The 17,690-nt window shown below is 37.6% G+C and overlaps 1 protein-coding gene across 2 annotated transcripts in view; it reads right to left on the minus strand.

Moving 5' to 3' along the window:
- KCNN2 (potassium calcium-activated channel subfamily N member 2) overlaps nt 1-17,690 on the minus strand; it is a 128,144-nt gene that overhangs the window by 56,621 nt on the left and 53,833 nt on the right. For both annotated transcript variants that reach the window (XR_008463710.1, XM_054184925.1), the window contains exon 4: nt 17,587-17,682. Coding sequence is in view for 1 of the 2 variants with exons in the window: in XM_054184925.1 (XP_054040900.1) it covers nt 17,587-17,682 (96 nt within the window). In the remaining variant the exon portion in view is untranslated. The remainder of the gene's footprint in view (nt 1-17,586; nt 17,683-17,690) is intronic.

Genomic DNA, 17,690 nt, shown 5'->3' on the forward strand with positions numbered 1-17,690 from the left:
GACAGTAATGGTAATTGGTAAGGGATCTCCCCATCTCTACCTCAGCTCAGTAACTTTTTCATCTTATTTTGTCTCCTTGTCCTGTTGAGGAGGGAGAGTGAGAGCGGCTGGGTGGGGGTCTGGCAGCTGGCCAAGGTCAAGCCACCACACTTACGTATAGTTCCTCCCTCCACTGCAATACTATTGAAAACAAAGAAAGATGGTGTTGAATTAAGCTAAAGAAACACTCAGTGAATTCAAGGTATGCAACATAAGCACACGCACTTTCTTTTACCAGTGGTCATTTTGCAAACTTCTCATACTAGATACGTGAATTGACACCGGAAGGCCAATTTAAGTATGTATGTATGTAAGTATATATTACCAAAAAAGTGCTGGTTTGCATTTAGCAAATGTACTATTTGGTATTAAGGGCCAAACTTTGAACATACAGTAAGGCTTAAGTGCATTTGATTCTTGTGATTAGCCTGTAAATGCTGTCAGTCAGATCACGGAAGTGCTAAATGAGTTATGAAGGGGTCCAGGTATTTAGAACACCGAGAATACAGATGTATAGTAACCAGCTTGACTGAAAAAGAGATAATATCAAATATCTCAAATGCTGTGTGGGTTTTCAAAGGAAAGAATAAATTAACAACACAGTTAAATATTTCCATTCTCAGATACATATCAAATACATGTCAAACTGGCAGTATTTTAAAATTTCTTTTAAAATCTGATGAAAAAAGTAATGGTATTTTGTCCTCCCTTTTTACCTACCATCTTCACAGATTTCAAAAAGAATTCTATATGCAGAAAGGCAATTCAAGAAAAATGATACCTTAAGCACTGATTCAATTTAAAAGATGAGAACAGAAGAATGTTGAGTTAAACTTAGGTATTAAAATTTCATCTCACAATTTTCATAGAAGAAATTGCTATTTAATCATTGAGTTTTTAAAAAACTTTAAGATGTAATTATGGAATACATACTTGCTAACATATTCACCTGTCAGCAGAAAAAATCCTAACATGCTACAAAGGAAGAAGTTTCTTAGTAGTTCTCAGTGGAACGGGTTATGTTTGCAGATCCCTATCAACTTCTCTTGACCTCAGCTGTGCCAATTTCTTCTAAGGAAAATAATATTTTAAAGTGATAATATCTTCAGCTACTATATAATGACATTTAGGAGGTGAAAACATGGAAAGTAGAAAACACCAGAAGTTACAAAGGACCACAGATCCAGTACAAACATTTCTGTTTCATAAAAATATTAACATTTCAAAATCATATTTCTGAGGAGGATTTCCTTACAATTCTGCATCTCTAAATTCAAACTATGATGGATATCAAACACTCTGGAACAAATACAGGTATCTAAAACGGGCTGTGAATAACAATTAAATTGGGACTTGCTGAAATGACACAGAAATTAGTACAGGATTTCAGGCACACTTTATATACTTGCAATTATGCAATGTACTAAATGCAACTTTCACTTTTAATTTGGAAGATACAGAGGTATTTGTGTCGGCCTGCGTGCTTGGCTAGGTACATTTTCCGGTTCGGAAAGCAAGGAAGGTAAATGAATGAAGAAGACAGAGAACAGCTGAACAGCACAATTTAAAGTATACACTCTCTCAGCTGCTTTCAGCCAATCCTGTTATAATAACCATGCATTAATTTCAAGATACTACTTCCTCATTTGAACAGAGAATGATGCTAGCAATAAAAAGAGAACACAATGAAAGAGTGAGCAAACTCTTCCTATAGAACCGATTCCTGAGCTGCACAGAGAAGGCTAAACTCCAGTCAAGGTCAAAGATGTTATGCCTGTTCATAGCTTTCAAATTTCTTCAAATTATTCAGTGTTGAAATCTAATGCAAGTACTTCATCAGTGTTCTGCAAGGTTCTTCAAATAAAGAACTCTCATATACCTTTACCAAGTCTGCACTCTGTAAGAAAAATTTTGAAGTTATTTTCACCTGAAATTATGTAATGTATTTCCATCATGTTGCATGTAAACGTAATATATAAATCAATCTTTCACTTCAAATAAACTTGATATTTTTAATGCCACACAGTAAAAATATGAAATAAACATAACATAGATATTTATATAGGTATGTATATATCTACATAACACTTTGTTAAATTTGTGTAACACCAGATCAGAAAAAGAGAAACACATTCAAAGTAAACAGATTGCACACAATGGCAACTTAGATCAGAGACTCCCTGAAGCTACTTAAAACAAAAGGAGAGAAGTTAATTTTGTAAATCATTAGTATACCAAAACAGATTCATAGCAGCCTATCAGAGGGTGTTGGTGAATGCAAAGAACAAGGATACTAGCCATTTCTGAAAATGCCTTTACAATCCGGGTAAAAGACCGAATCAGAAAACTGTATCACTACCTTGCTGTAATACTGTGGGGATATGCTAACACAGGAATAAAAAGGAAGCAATAAACAGTGATAAAGTAGCACCAGCTGTACTCCTGGAAGCATTCCTTGCAGAAGGGGAATCAACTGTGCTCACAAACATACTCCTGCAATTCTTGAATTTAAAAATCCAAATTTAAAATGGTTAAATACTGGAGTGACTTAAATCTTACAAAAGAACTGATGGGACTATGATTCAGAGTAGCAAAATATAGCCGCTGGAGCTGCTGATTTACCAAAATTTTTGATCAGACATTTTTCAATAGTCTGTAGTCCCCAAAATATCATGTATACAACCAAAAAGAATCTTATGGTACTCAAAGAGGACGAAGACACTGATTTTGTCTCACTACTTCAAGCAGCCTAGTTATTGTCCCACAGCACCTTATTAAGTATGCAAATGATTTAAAACCATATAGTGGTGGGAGATATAGATCTCAAGCCTTTAACACAGTTCCCCCTAACTAGGGGATGAAAAAGACCTTCTCCTGTCATCAGAAGGCATCAACTTACGGTCTGTAAGTTATCTAAAATCCTGTCCTTGACCCTGCAGCCTGCAGGAGTTCCTGCTGTACTCCTTATCCTAAATACAACGCCACAGAGCAGAGACGTTCATGGGTTTAAGTCATATGGAAAGTCATGAGGCATCAAACACCTTCTGCATGCAAAGCACAGAAGGCAAAGAACACGTTTTTCATAAAATCACATGAGGGCTCGGCTATCTTATATTTTCTAGAATGTTTCTGGCATCCAGAGTTAGAACCAAACTTTCTAGCAGATCATTAGAAATTTGTCCACAAGGTCTTGTGGATATAGCTATCTACCGAATGAAACATGCTTAGTTCATTCAAATAGGGAAGCTAGACTGCTCTATCACTTATTATACATGGACATATGCATAAGCCCCCCCGCCCAGCTACAAAAATGCCAATTTAAACAGAGGATTGTAAAAGTCTGGTACTTAGCTTCAGCACAAAAATGATTATTTGCATAGTATATTTATTTAAATTTGGCATCTCTGTGCAAAATGAGCTTTTCATAGTTATTGATATTTTGCTATAAACACTGTCTACATCAATGCATGTAAAGAAAACAACTTGTTAATGTGTGCTGGTGGATAAGCAGGCTCAAAATGCTTCTCTCAAAGACTGCATTTAAACCTTACCATCTCAGCAAGGGGTGCGGAAAAGAGGCTTAGACCATTTAGAGCTGTTGTGAACCATATTTTCAGAAGTGCAGCATCAAAACCTTCACATTAAAATACATCTGAATAATACACCTTAGTTACTTTGGCAGGCAGCACATAACCACTACCATTTCAAAAAACAAATATGTGTTAAACAACACTTACCTGGTTTGTCTATGTCTTTTTTTAACCCCCATCCCTTAGATCATCATAAAAAACCTAACCCAAATACTCCATGAGATTTTTTACAACGAAAGGACATTTATGATCACATAAACTAAATTCTAAATTCTGCTTAAGCACACAAAGTTAAACTCTGCCTACCCACATTTCCCCGCTTTTTTAAATCCCATAATGACAGTATTCTTTTTAGCTTTCTCTCTCCAAAGATATTCAGAGGCATTGCTCAATATTTTTAAATGGTACTGGCCAGATTTTCACCTCCATCTTTCATCTCAAACTGTGAAATAGCTTAACCCCCCGACAGCCTAGAATGCCAAAAGACCACTAGAGGATTCAGCAATTGCTGAGACATACATAATTTCTTTTTATATAGGTCTCTCCATATACATATATGTGCTCCAGGGACTCAAGGAACGTGAGAGCTCCTAAAAATGCCATTCTTTCTACCCAGTAACTTGCTATGCACATAATAGTGTTAAGAACTGATATTCGAGGACTACAAAGGAAAAAAAAAGGCCATTCCAAGATATCAAGATTTCTTTCACAACAGTACGGAGAAGAAGAACCCCCCGAGGAAAGTTTAATTATGCACTGAACTAAGAAATCATCAAAGCTTATAAAAATATTAAAAAAAAATCAAAATAATTAGATAATTAACTCATTATTATTAATAGAAAGGGATGATTTTTTTAAAAAAATATTAATAACAAAACAAAAGATTTTTTTCACTTCCATGATTAAAAAGATATTTCACAATACAATCTCCTAATTTAATTTAGTTTGGACGCTTGCTGGAAGAATCACAGCTGAGTTTCCTCAGATCTGTAATCAACAGGGACATACTTAGCTATATGAAATTTTATGAACCTTTGAACCAAATCAGAGGTCCAGAAATAGAAATCCACCACTCAGTTACTATATTCATTTGAGATACTCAGTAGACACACCAGTAAGTGACTGAATTAGATTGACTGAATCAGGGGTCTCTGCAGTCAATGTCCATGACAGGTATTTCTTCATTTTAACAATATTCTTAATTTAACAGCTATTTCATTATACCAAAGTATCAGATCCTCTCCAGCTGCTTAAAACACAATGCGAATAAGGTCCTTAATTTACCACATGTAGAAGGCTTCCATCCAGCACCAGCAGCTCCCAAAAGCTCTTGTGACTGCAGTCGACAGTCAAAAATGGTCTCCAAGCAGATACAGAAGGAGCATGACATAATAAAGCTCTGAATATCACTTAAGTGCAAGAAGAATAACAGAGAAGAAACAGTTGAGACAGATCTGCATAAACATGCAAAACAGGAAAATGGGACCAGTTCACTAAAAGGCATTAATCTTGTTTAATACTATTTATTATTATGTCATTTAAAAAGCAGGGAAAAAAATAACAAAGAAAATAAAAAGAATATGTACATTATTATATTACAGATATATTTACTAGAGAAGGCACTGGGTGACCCAGAGCAATCCAGAATAGCGGCTTCATAAAACTGACGGAGATGGAATGAAAAAGACTGGTTTTCAACCACAGGTTTTTTCCCCTCAAGAACCTACGGACTGAGCAAGTTTATTGGGATGTAGCCAGCCCTTAGGAAACATTTCAGCACCTAACCTAACCTAACCTAACCTAACCTAACCTAACCTAACCTAACCACACCACAACTTGTTCATAACTCAGCTTGCTGGTCTGCGCTGGCTCACTCTCCTGCTAAGAGAATGCAGCAGGACATGAGCTATAGCAGCTTTATTTCGTGTAAATGGGAAAGTTGCAAAGAAATAGTGAATGAATTGCTTAGGTTCCCTTTGCACTTTCACAAATACAAACAAATGACCACACTGAGCTAACTACCATGCTAATAAAATAATCACAAAACGTGAAAAAAAAATCTCTTTGAAAACTTCTTGGGTCTTGTAGGTTTGCTACAACTACTACGCTGATCTTGGCACTGTGGGGATGGAAACGCTGATTTCAAAGTTAGGGATTAATTTAGTTTTGCACTGAAGCAGCAGTTCCAAAACTTTGTATATGAACAACACAGCACACCTTGCTGCAAAATAACTGTGCTATTATATAGAACTAATTTTTAGAATGTATTTTTTAAGAAAACTAGTGGTCTATGTTATATTTTTCCCCATTTCAAGTACCTCAGAACTAAAGTAATTCTGATTCTACAACCTTTTTGCAGAAGAAAAACTCACTGAGGAGAACAATCTACATTTCAATATTTTTATGGTGTTAATTTTTAATTATTATTTTACAATTCTTCACTTAGGATTTGTTTTTCTTCATTCAGTACTAAAAATAATTTGTTCCACAGATCACTGCACGAAGAAATGCCATCTCCCAAAACGGCTGCCATCTGCCACTGTTCCCAGTGCGAGAGAAGCCTCACTCTCTTCAGGGATGATCAGCTTCATTACTCCTAGGAAAACTGGAACCAATTAAAGAAAGGATGTATTTTCTGAACAAATTGCCAATATTTTTGCAAGTGAATATGGGAAACAGAAGTTAAAGGAAGAAACACCAAATCTGAAGCTAGACAAAATGAGCTAACTCATTCATTCTGCCAAAGGACTACACCAGTGACTCTAAATTTAGGAACTTGATTTTAAGGAATGACTGGTAGCAACACATCATATACACAAGAATTTGTCTTCTCAGTTCTTCCTTTAGTGTTTACTTACTACATACATACTTTTGGTATTTCGGAAAGTTTGTGTGTTTGTTTTTAAATTGTGTAAATATTTATTTAACTGACAATGGATGAATACACATCAGCATCACAGGAATTATAAAGTCCCTGTAGTGTTTTCACTGTCTCAGAAACACACTTAAACTCAGAACTTCATTGAAGGATATGTTCAAAATAACTCCAAATACAGAAATACAAAATCCAAGTATTTAAGTGCTGTCCTGAAGCATGACCACTTAAATAAGGGAAACTAACAATCGGGCAGCAGGAAAAGCATAGTGGAGTTTGATGTGCTGGTGTATTTAAAAATCCTAATAAACATAGCCGTGCACTAATGATAAGTGTGTAGAGGCATTCCTGCAAGCACTGCCCCTGTAATTCACCCTGGCAAGTAAAACTGGGAGGGAGCATCAATAAAGCAGCTGCTATTTAGTTAGTACCTGTTACTCCTGAAGGCTTAAAGTGGTCTTCCAGCTAAATGATATAGCAGATAAAGTTTTCAAACTGCTTCAAAGATTAAGTTAAAATATGTTTAAGCAGAGCAACTATCAACATCAGGTTAAATAAACATAGACACGAGTTTTTTTAGGTAAAATACTGTTTTACGCGATCACTACTAATTATGACTGCAGCTGCTTCCTCAGAAAAAAACTCCAAAAAACTCCCGCAAAACCCAAATCCCAGTATATTCCGTCAAACACCTCTTAGTTCTTGTTGCTTAGTTCAAACACCTAGTTCCCATTCATTATTTGAACATTACAGCTTCATCAAATCTGTCTAGTTTACAGCAGCTCTCTCAGCTAAAACATGCTCTGTCCTCAAACCTATTGTTTTTTTAAATTCTGCAAACCAAATACATGAAACAAGTTTGCACTGAGTGCTGCCAACCCCCTTTTCTTCCTCGTTTTAAAGACAAAATTGCTATTCAATATGGTTTAGATAGCGTTCTTTTCACAACCATTATGCTAAGTGGGACAGTCCATGGCAGCAAAAAGCCATGTCCAGCAGTTAACACACTTACCAGCCACAACATAATACATACAAAAGTCACAGCTGAAACACAAGAATTATTAATTTTGGATGAGCTGACATCTCTGATCACAGGCTGGATATAAAAAACCTGTTCATCTTTTTTATTTTCCTTCCAAGTGCCAAATGGCAGGGGAAAAGAATGGTCTGCCAGCTTACAGCCACACCGCTAAATCTCTCATCTGGCTCCGCTGCATCCCATTCTGTTGCTGGGAGGTAGACAAATGTCTATTCATATACGGCTGCACCTAAAGATGGAGAACCCACCACTTTCCTTAGCTGACAACAAAATCTGGAAAACAGATTGGCCATGGGTAGTCTATCAATTTTTTTTTTCTTGCACATTTTGCTATTAAACTAGCATAAAGCTATATGGAAGCTGAACTGGGAATCCATCAGGACCACCACTGGTCCATCCTACTGCATAAAGATTTGGTTGTTCTAAATTATTCTACTGCAGAAATCATAACAGAATGCAAGTTACTGGCTTTTACCATGAAGCCCAAACCCGAATGAGAAAAAAAGGAGGGGGTAGTCTTAGTGCGAAGCCACTTTACCCGTGACATGATTCAGACAAGGATCGTGTTCAGTAGCAGCTGTCACAGGATACCTTTTCAGCTGTACTGGAATTCTGGGACAAGAATTTCTCCTGTATCAGCCCATTCCCTATGCAGAGCCCAAGAACAACTCTTGCGCAGTATCCTACAAAGAAATCCACAATCAAAGGAACCCTCTACAATCTGTGTGTGGTAGCTGCACGGCCAAAACTGAATTTTACAGCTACTGCAGCAAGCAGCTTCCTGGGCAAAGAAAAAGTGGGTAAAGAGCATCCTTAGCTCATTCAATAAAAAAAAGTCTGTTCAAGAGTTTCTAAGTGTTCTTGAAAAGATATTTACTAATGACAAAGGTGTTAATAATGACAAAGGTTCAAATCCTTAGCACATAATGAGGATGCTTTAAACTGAAAGGCTCTAAAGAACCCGCTAATTTAGACATATAAATACAGATTCTCCTCTGAAGTCAAAACACACCTCAAATGTGCATAGCTGGTGTAAAAGTGGTAACTAATGTTGTATCAGAAAAGTAGTAAGAATACTTTTTATGAGAATGTCTTTAAACCTAGGTGCTATCAGTGAACACTCAGTAATCATTATTGCTAGTTGTATTTACTTTGTGTTTCAGGTAGGAAACAATTTCTTTTGTGCTTCCTAGCCACACCTGAACATTCAGTCTTTCTCCAGTTTCCCAGCGTGAAATCAGAGCTCTATGCATGTGAATGTTATGGATGCAATGGTACAGACTGAATCAGTTACTGTACAATTTTTATTTTTAATTAAAGACATGCCTTATTCCCTGGCTGCAACAGATCTTTTTCTTAAAAGCATAGCAACCATCACAAAACAAGAAATACCATTCGCCACCTGGGATGAAGCTTTGTTTTGTTAAGAGACTGAAGATGAATCATTGCTTCATAATGCATTATTCTAGTGAAAGACACGGCGGTCGGAGGTCAGCGGCAGGGCAGGTGTGAATGTCTGCATACACCTGTAGTAATGCTACACACGTTGCAGTGCTAGGAAAGCTGGAATAAACAATTGTAACAGGAATAAAATGCTTCATAAAGATTCTCAGCAGTATTTTGTTAGGATGTACTGTGGAGAGCTGTATTCATTTTATGAGCAGTGTTTGGGACATCCGCTAAAGCAGGCAGATAATTCTTGAAAATTATAGGTATAGCTAGATGGCAACAACAGTGTCTTATTGACATGACAAATGACTGATCTGAGCATAAGACTACAAGACAGCAAGCTTGAGCTTCAAACATAGTTACAAAGCCCTCCCCCAGATTGTTTCCACAGCACTTGAACTCTTGGTCTCAGTGTTCCCTTGTGTAAAAACATCATTTAAATGACAGGAAAAAAATGTGAGGATTCATCCAGGTAATTCTCATTGACAATGAAAACTACAATATAAATGCTTGTTATACATGCATTTCTGTCTTTACAGGCTATCTTACACCTACCATCAAACCACAGAACTGATGTATAACTGTTTATGGAAGACACACAGCTACACTAAAATGCTATAAGCAACAATATTTATTGCAGACTACAGGTAAGAAAGCTCAGGAAACTCTTTACCCACAGGTGACAATAAAATCTATTTTTTATTTCAAATATGCTCTTTTACAAGCAAAAGCTCTTCCTCTGTCTCTGGTATCTTCTTCTGAATACCCCCACTCAGTATCAAGCTACGTCCCTTCCCACAGACACATCCTTACCAGCAACAGTGATTTTGCAAGACAAATTATACTTAAGAGTTACACCAGTACAGCTTTTTAACTCTCTGTTTATGACGTTCATGGCTCCTTCAGTCTTCAGTAACTTTGTGATATGTCTTCAATTAGAATTCAATAAACAATTCTGTTGGTCAATCACATCACACAGAACACAGCTCTCCCCCATTCAACAGGATAGCTCTAGAGCAATAACATGCATAAAAGTTTTGCTGAGTGGGGTTTTCTTTTAATAAAAATGTGTCGTTACAGAAAAAAGCAACCCAGAGCAAATTACTCTTAAAAAGACCAAGAGTAGTGATTTTAAAATATAAAGATATTTAAGGCCTACCCTTTGGTTTTACTATATATGGAATTCACAGGGGTACTTCCATCTGTCATGAAAAGGTTTAGTATTTTCTCAAAATGAATTTAATTCTGAAAGGTCAAAATGAATGAGATAAAGAAGCACCTTAGAAGATGCACAACATCCCTCTTCGGAATTCATCCCTCTTCATTCCTTCACGGAGTATCTAACATTCACACCCTTTTGTTTTTAAAATGTCAATATAAAACTATGTTTATTAAGGACTGTTTTCACACAGATGAAGGAGCACAATTGCAGGGAATGTTCAAGAGCGAAAAGCTGAATGAACCAGTAAGTTAAAAATGTGTGATTCACAGCAACTACATTAAGACAGTATCATATGAAATATTTATGTATGTTATTAACTGAGCATTTTCAGTTGCAAAGGCCTGGGTTCAGATACACCAGTTTAAACGACAAAATGTTCATGTTTTACCACGCCCTTTACACAAGAATTCTTTCTAAGCTGTAAAACATGTTCTCATGACAACCTCTTCTGATCTTCTGATAGCTGTAAGAAGAAATTACTTAATGTTGCTTTCACTAAAATAATGGGACAAAGTCAATTTACACAACTTCATTAAAAATACATTGTCACACATAGGCATTTCTCATACTACATTTTTAATGGAAGTTTTTCCATTCACATTTTTCAATGTAATATAGTTTATGTTATTTTTTTTAAAAGAACGAAAAAAATGATATTAAATTCTAATTTTTTTGTGTTGTCCTGATGTGTAATTTTTTTCTACCGAACAGAGCTGTGGAAAATTCCTCACAAAATTATGTTTTTCTGCATACTTTACAGCTCATTTTCAGTTAATAAAAGAAACTTTGTACAATGACCAATACATCCAGCTTACCTGAAAGCTAATTACCAGATCAATTACAGCCTCTTCTCTTAGGGTTAATTTACGCCTTAAAAGAAGCTTCATAGGCTCAGAGCAGTAATTCATCCTCTAGTAAGGGAGCGTGACAACAACTTTCATCAACAAATCAAGGGTGAAAACAGCTGACTGAAGTTGCATAGAAGGTTCCACACAGCTTTTTAATTCTCCCAAGTCCTAAGCGGCAGCCATTCCTGTTCTGATCTTTGTTCAAAACGGACCACAAATATGTCTCAAATCAAATTCAAAGCCCAGAATACTACATTTAGTAGATCACACACAAACCAGAACCAGAATCACATGAGCGTTCATCTACGCTTCTCAGTCTTGGCAAACTTTCGCTTAAAACTCAAGCAAACCAGAGCTGCAGTGAAGTACCTGACGGAATTTTCTGATTTGAAGTCCCCACAGTTGAAGCATCTGCATGTACAGTACTTTCACGTTAAGATGTTCATGCAGAATGCCTCTAAGTATCTCTGTTTATTTCAGCTAAGTTACACAATTTATACAAATCCAGAACCTGATCTCTGGTTACAAACGTTCTCCTCAAGAAGAAAGGGCAATAACATACCTTCTCACACTTCATTATGCACTACTATGTCTTGATAAACTTCTAACAGCCTCATTACAAAATGCTCAGAACAATGGTGCATATGAGTAGATAACCCTAGGTATGGCCAGGCCAACCATCCAGTGTCCCGACCATTAGGTACAACCTCCTATGTTTTAATGGAGCCTGTTGGAAATAGAGGCATCTTCTATGTGTAGCTTTAATGCAAATGGCCTCAGATGCTGACCAATCTTAACAGATTTTCTAGCCCGCCTTCTGTGCCGTATGCATTACAGTGCTGCATTTCAGAGACACAGGGCATCCGTAACTTTTCCTAGGTCAACAGGTTCTGCAGATATAATCTATCAAAAATGTACTGAATGGAATTAAAACTAAGTATTTTCACGAAAATACTCTGAAGCGTTAGTTTGACAGATACGGTGTTAATTTGACATATATGATGTCCTTGGATTCCTACATGATTTTCTCCTATTCAATACACATATGGAATGCTCTGTTTAATACATATATGAAACATGTATTAAACTTCATTGGTAGAAGAGAATTTTCGAGTCTGTACATGAAGTTACTGTATCCTGGATCAAAACTGCTACATAATAAGTTTTGTTGTTGCCTGATCCGAGGCCTACTAAAATAAACAGAAAAAAAAATCACTACTCAACAAGCTTCAGATAAGAATAGAATTATCACTCAAAGTTTATTTCTTGATTTTCACCTGTTATTCAACAGACTGGCTCTCTGTGGTCTTAATCTAACTCATTTATTTCTGCAGCAGAAGATTTACAGTCTGCGTGTGCAATCCCTGATGCTTTAATATATCTAAACAAAGGCAAGTTAGACTCAGCACAGAGTCAACAGATTCCCAACAAGACAGCCAATGAGATGGACATGTACCACCCCAGTGAAGGCATAACAATAATATAGATTTAAAAAAATAAATAATTTGGCCTGCAGAATACCCATTACTTTTTATGACAGAAAACTGTAATGGAGTTTTAACTTCTTATTTGTTCACGAGTGCAAATTTTTTACAGCACAACTTTTCACTGATGCCAATAAGATAATGAAACTCCCGAAAACAGTGTTTACTACTGTCATGAGTTATGCCATTTATTTGTACAATAAACAGGTCAAGATATGTATTTGTTACCATTCTTTGCTGTCTCCTGATAGTGCCTGTTCAATTTCGTCCAGTTTTCAGAAACAAGGAAAAGAAGAAAAGATTCCTGATTCTTCAGCAAGATATTTGGGCTCTCAGCTGTGATAACTCTCCATAAAGTCAATGAAGACTGAAAGTGTTTCAGTCCAAATCCATCAGTAGCACATTATATTCCCTCCACTTCGGAACCATCTAGGGACTGAAGGTGCTTTTTCCCTGGAGCCCTGTGAGGCTCTGCTTTGAAAGCAATGGCTTAACCTTAACCTTGAAGTTTGCAAGACTTTCCACTGGGCGTTAAGTATGAACTAGCAATACATTTTAGAATTGGTTAGAAATCTCAACTGATGTACCAAAAAAACGAACATTTCTATGCACTTTTACCAAACACCAACAATTTTCATGTTTCTGCATGAGTGAGAGCATCTGTCTCAGGTAAAAGGAAATGAGGTCCAGATTCTGTGCAGGAGAACACAGGTTAGCATTACTCAGGTTACTAATATTATTCAGGGCAGGCAACAGAAGGGCGATGTTTATCTACAGAAGGGATATACTAAGCAGTCCAGCATCAGAGGAAAAGTGTTCCAGTGGATATATTCATCCACCGACCACCATCTCCCAAGAAAATACCAGGCTATGGCGGAATGCCCAACAAAAGACACTAAAGACCTACTGGCAACCTCAGGGAATTTTTATTTTAATCCTTTGCTCTGAGTAACACAAGAAAGTGCCAGTAGAACTTCAGAACTGCACACTTAAGCATTTATCTCTCCAGCAGTACTAGGAGAGACTTTTTCAATAAAAGTAGAAAAACTGAAGCTTTACCGTGCGACCTGCCCCCCAAAACTTTCTTAAATTCCACTTTATTTATTGATCTAACAGCAAATTCCACTAGAGAAATGTGGAATGAAACAACAAGTTGTCTAGGAACGACGATTTTAACTGTGTTCCATGCTGCTGCTTTAATTATGTAAAACAGTATTAAGTAACGAACTGTTTATGCATGAAGTGGATAATTTATACATCAAAAATTATTATGATAATTGGATCATGCTATCTTCTTATCTCTTCCCTCCTCCACCTCTTCAAACTCTCAACTGGAGTAATAGTCAGAGAAATACCTGTTCTAGGCTGGGGTAATGATGAATTACATTTTTCCCACTGATCTTCCAAACGCAAGGCAATTGCTCTGAAGAACTGAATCAACAACCACACAAGCTTCGGCAGAGAGCACTGGATTTTCATTATCTCCCAAGTGTGACAGGCTTAACAGCATTATAGGCATGACAACAATGGACCAAAAAGAGAACACATAGATTTGGGGTTGTCACTACCCTCAACTCCAACATCGTTACTGTTGTTCATTAAGGTTTTTTTCTAGAAGGGAGGGGGGGGATGTGAAGGAAACTTGCTTGTAATTTGTATCGTCTTTTCTAGAAATGACAATGTAAGCTATGAATTATCATTTAAACCCAGCTGGTTTCATCTGACTTTTATTATACTCTTAACACTAACTCACATTTATTAAATCTAATAACAGCTTACTCTTTATTCTTAGAGTTATACAGAATAACCAATACACTGCGATCACTGAAAACCTATTTGATGAAAATATTTTAACATTTCCAGTGTTTCACAAGATTACGTAGCATCCATACAGTTATCCTTGCCTAAACCCTAAACGCCTAAATCTCCCTTCTGGAGACTTTGGTCTGTCAGAGGCCGAGTTCTGGGCAAGTTCCAGGGATTCAAACACAAACCCGTGTGTCTGTTGGGGTTTGAAACCATCCCCGGGGGGATGGATGTGCGGGCGGGCGGCGGGGGAGGCACCGGGCGGGAGCTGTCTGCGGTGCTGAAAAGGCGGCGGCGGAAAACGCCCCACCCCCGAGGGGCTGGAGGTGCTCCAGCTCCGCCACCGCACACCAGCCCCGCACACCAACCCCGGTCTAGCCGCGGGAAGGGACGAAAAAGAAAACTCCGTTGTCTCACGTCAATATAGCGCACTCAACTCCTGGGAAGAATCCCTACAAGTCTTTATAAACTTCCCTTCCAACTCCCTTAAAATGTTCAGCAAGTCTGGGACAGGCAAGCTCTAGAGTTTGGTTTAACTGACTGGATGACTGTTTTCAAAGCAAAACAGATGGGCAAGGTCATTTCAATGGAAAGACTGGAGTCATCTGCTATGCTGCTAGGCATTGCCCCATAGACTTGCTTGCAGCATGGCTGTTTGGACTTCCAACCAATAAATCAAGGTCAAAGACTACTGAAAAGAACGAAAAAGCTGATTTCCATTTGCAGGCATTTTAGGTCACCTGGAGTTTCCAAATATTAAATCTGCAATCAGTCATAATTACTCAACTGTCATCTTTTTATTTCCCAATATGTTTTGTCTCATGCTTTGTAGAAAAACCTACTTATGTTTGGGTTGGCTTGCTTCCACCAGAATATGAAACATACCACACCGCAAGCAGAATACACTGACCTTCATCTGTTCTATAGAATAATTTCTCTTCCCTCAATGAATTCCTGCATATTTACATTAAACTAACTGTTAAAGTCTAAGTATACTTCAGAGAATGATTAGAAAGGAACGTCCAAACTTGATCAGGATTGACAAATAGCTGGTGCAAACAGTCCTCCAGGACACAACCAACCATCTGTGGGCATGATTCTACAGACATGATTCATTCTACTGCACATAGCAGGATCTCTGCCGGAATTAAAGGCATGTGCCTTCAAAAACCAGTCAGCTTTTAAGATTATTTTAAAAACAGCATTTTCTCTTGCCTGGAGAAGATACCTTATGTTCCTAAGCCAAAGAATTTTAAAGGTTCTGCTCATTTTCAGATATCAAGTGTAACATACATTTACGATCATAGACGGATGTAAATTTTGCTCTGCATGTTCATATTTTTTAAAAGTCAAGTTTGTGTGCAAAACCAGACTGTGCCTAAATTAAAAAGCTATCAGATATCTAATAGCTAAGGGTAGTGCTATGCCCTTTACTTCTAACAAGGTCCTTGAAAAAGAGAACTTCCTTTTCCCTTTCAACATGAATGACGGAGCCCCTTGAAGCTGCAGCTCACTCCAGGCCCTACCATGACTGTTGCAGTTTTCGGTGTCTCTCAGACTAAAACATAGGGTATTGCTGTTTTACGGGCAGGTATATTCACGTTCTGTACTGTCACGCAGCACTGAAAACTACACTAACCTTGATTAAGCCAGATGACTGCTTAACTCCTTCCACATAGTTGCATACATGAGGAAGTTCTTTAAAACGATCGATAAAAAAAAACAAAACCAAAACCAAATTACAGCTTTAGTTTTTTAAGATTGTTTCTTCTGAGCTGTAACACATTCCTAAGGGAATGAAAATTTGTAACTATTTACCTGGCAAAAACCCCAACTGAATCTTGGAGTAACTACTGAGTATAAGATGATGCACGCAGGGACCTATAATTATTTGGCTATCTTGCATAAAATTTTCCATTTGAAGTTTCTGGAAAATGCATAGAGTAATTCAAATGTTTACAGAGATATTTTTTTCAGCTTTGCTCTTCATGCCTCAAGCACCACTTGTGGGAAGATAGATCAGAAAAGAGGGCTCCCACATTGCAGCAGCACTACTTATTTATTTCAATACGGATAAAGAAACCTATTCATCAGTACTCCAGTAGTTTATAGAGATGCTCTTTCACTAGAACACTTGTTTATTGAGTACAATATCATTAAACAGCTTTCAATATCTTTGATATTAATGCAGAGAAACTGGGTTCTGAGCCAGGAATAGAAGTTTTGCATGTGCAAGTACTGCACAGTAGGATCCAATTTGGCAAAGAGTCTTCAGTAACATTATACTTCTCTAACATTACCCTAAGTAGGAGACTATGGTACCATTTCACATTGAAACTACAGCATTCATTTGCACAGAAGCAGGGTACTATACAATTTTTTTTATTATTTTTTTTACTCATTGGTACCTGTGGAAAAGTCTTCTTTGCCCTTGAAAGCTGTCATTTCAGCTTGTAGCTCAAGGTATCTTTAACTAATCTGAAAAAGCAAAAGCATCGATGTATCTATGAGTAAGGTATTTTTCCCTTCAAAACTTTGAAATCTATCTGTCGTATGTTTCAGCTGAAATGCGTTAATTCTCATTTGTCAAAAAAATTACAACTGAAATTAGAACTAAAGTCCTCAGACAGAACCCGTGACAGTATTTGTGAGACTTATTCTACAGCTTTGATCATTACTTTCCTCCTACCTTTAGCCCCACCTTTCTTGACAGTTTTCCTCTGTCACATTCCTAGTGGCTGTGCAGCATTAAATAAAACAAGTCAAACATAAATTTTCCCCCTCCTCTTAAACATTCTCCTAGAGTAAGCTCACATCTGAGACAGTGAAGATTACATACCTTGCACGGTGAAGACAATTAACCTTGCCATCAAGATGAAACGCACAGCACGAAATATAGTCATTGGGAAATAAAAGACTGTTGCTACACATCTGCTACAGAAGACGGCAGGCATGTCACCAAGAAAGCGTGTTATAACCTCGGGGCTAAGTGATCCTATAGCACAAGCACAGGTGACAGTCCCTAGCAGGCAGAGCTTCCTGGTGTGTATATGCCCACCGTGTTTCCAGAGCTGAGGTCCGTCCACCAACTTGGGCAGGCATGCAGAGATCCCTTCTGCTTTCCGAACCAGCGGGATGTGCCGAGTACTTACCACCACAGTGCCCTTAGGCAAACCCCCGCGTACCCCCAGCTATGCCAGCAACGCTCACTCACCACAGAAGAAAACGTTTTACCTGGATTTCCCTTGCGTGGTACACGATGATGAGCCCGAGCAGGATGATGGTGGAGAGGCTAATAAGGCATTTCAGAGCGAGGGAATACAGCGACTCCTGCAAGA

This window comes from Rissa tridactyla, chromosome Z (genome assembly GCF_028500815.1).
Source record: "Rissa tridactyla isolate bRisTri1 chromosome Z, bRisTri1.patW.cur.20221130, whole genome shotgun sequence".
Taxonomy (NCBI): Eukaryota; Metazoa; Chordata; class Aves; order Charadriiformes; family Laridae; genus Rissa; species Rissa tridactyla.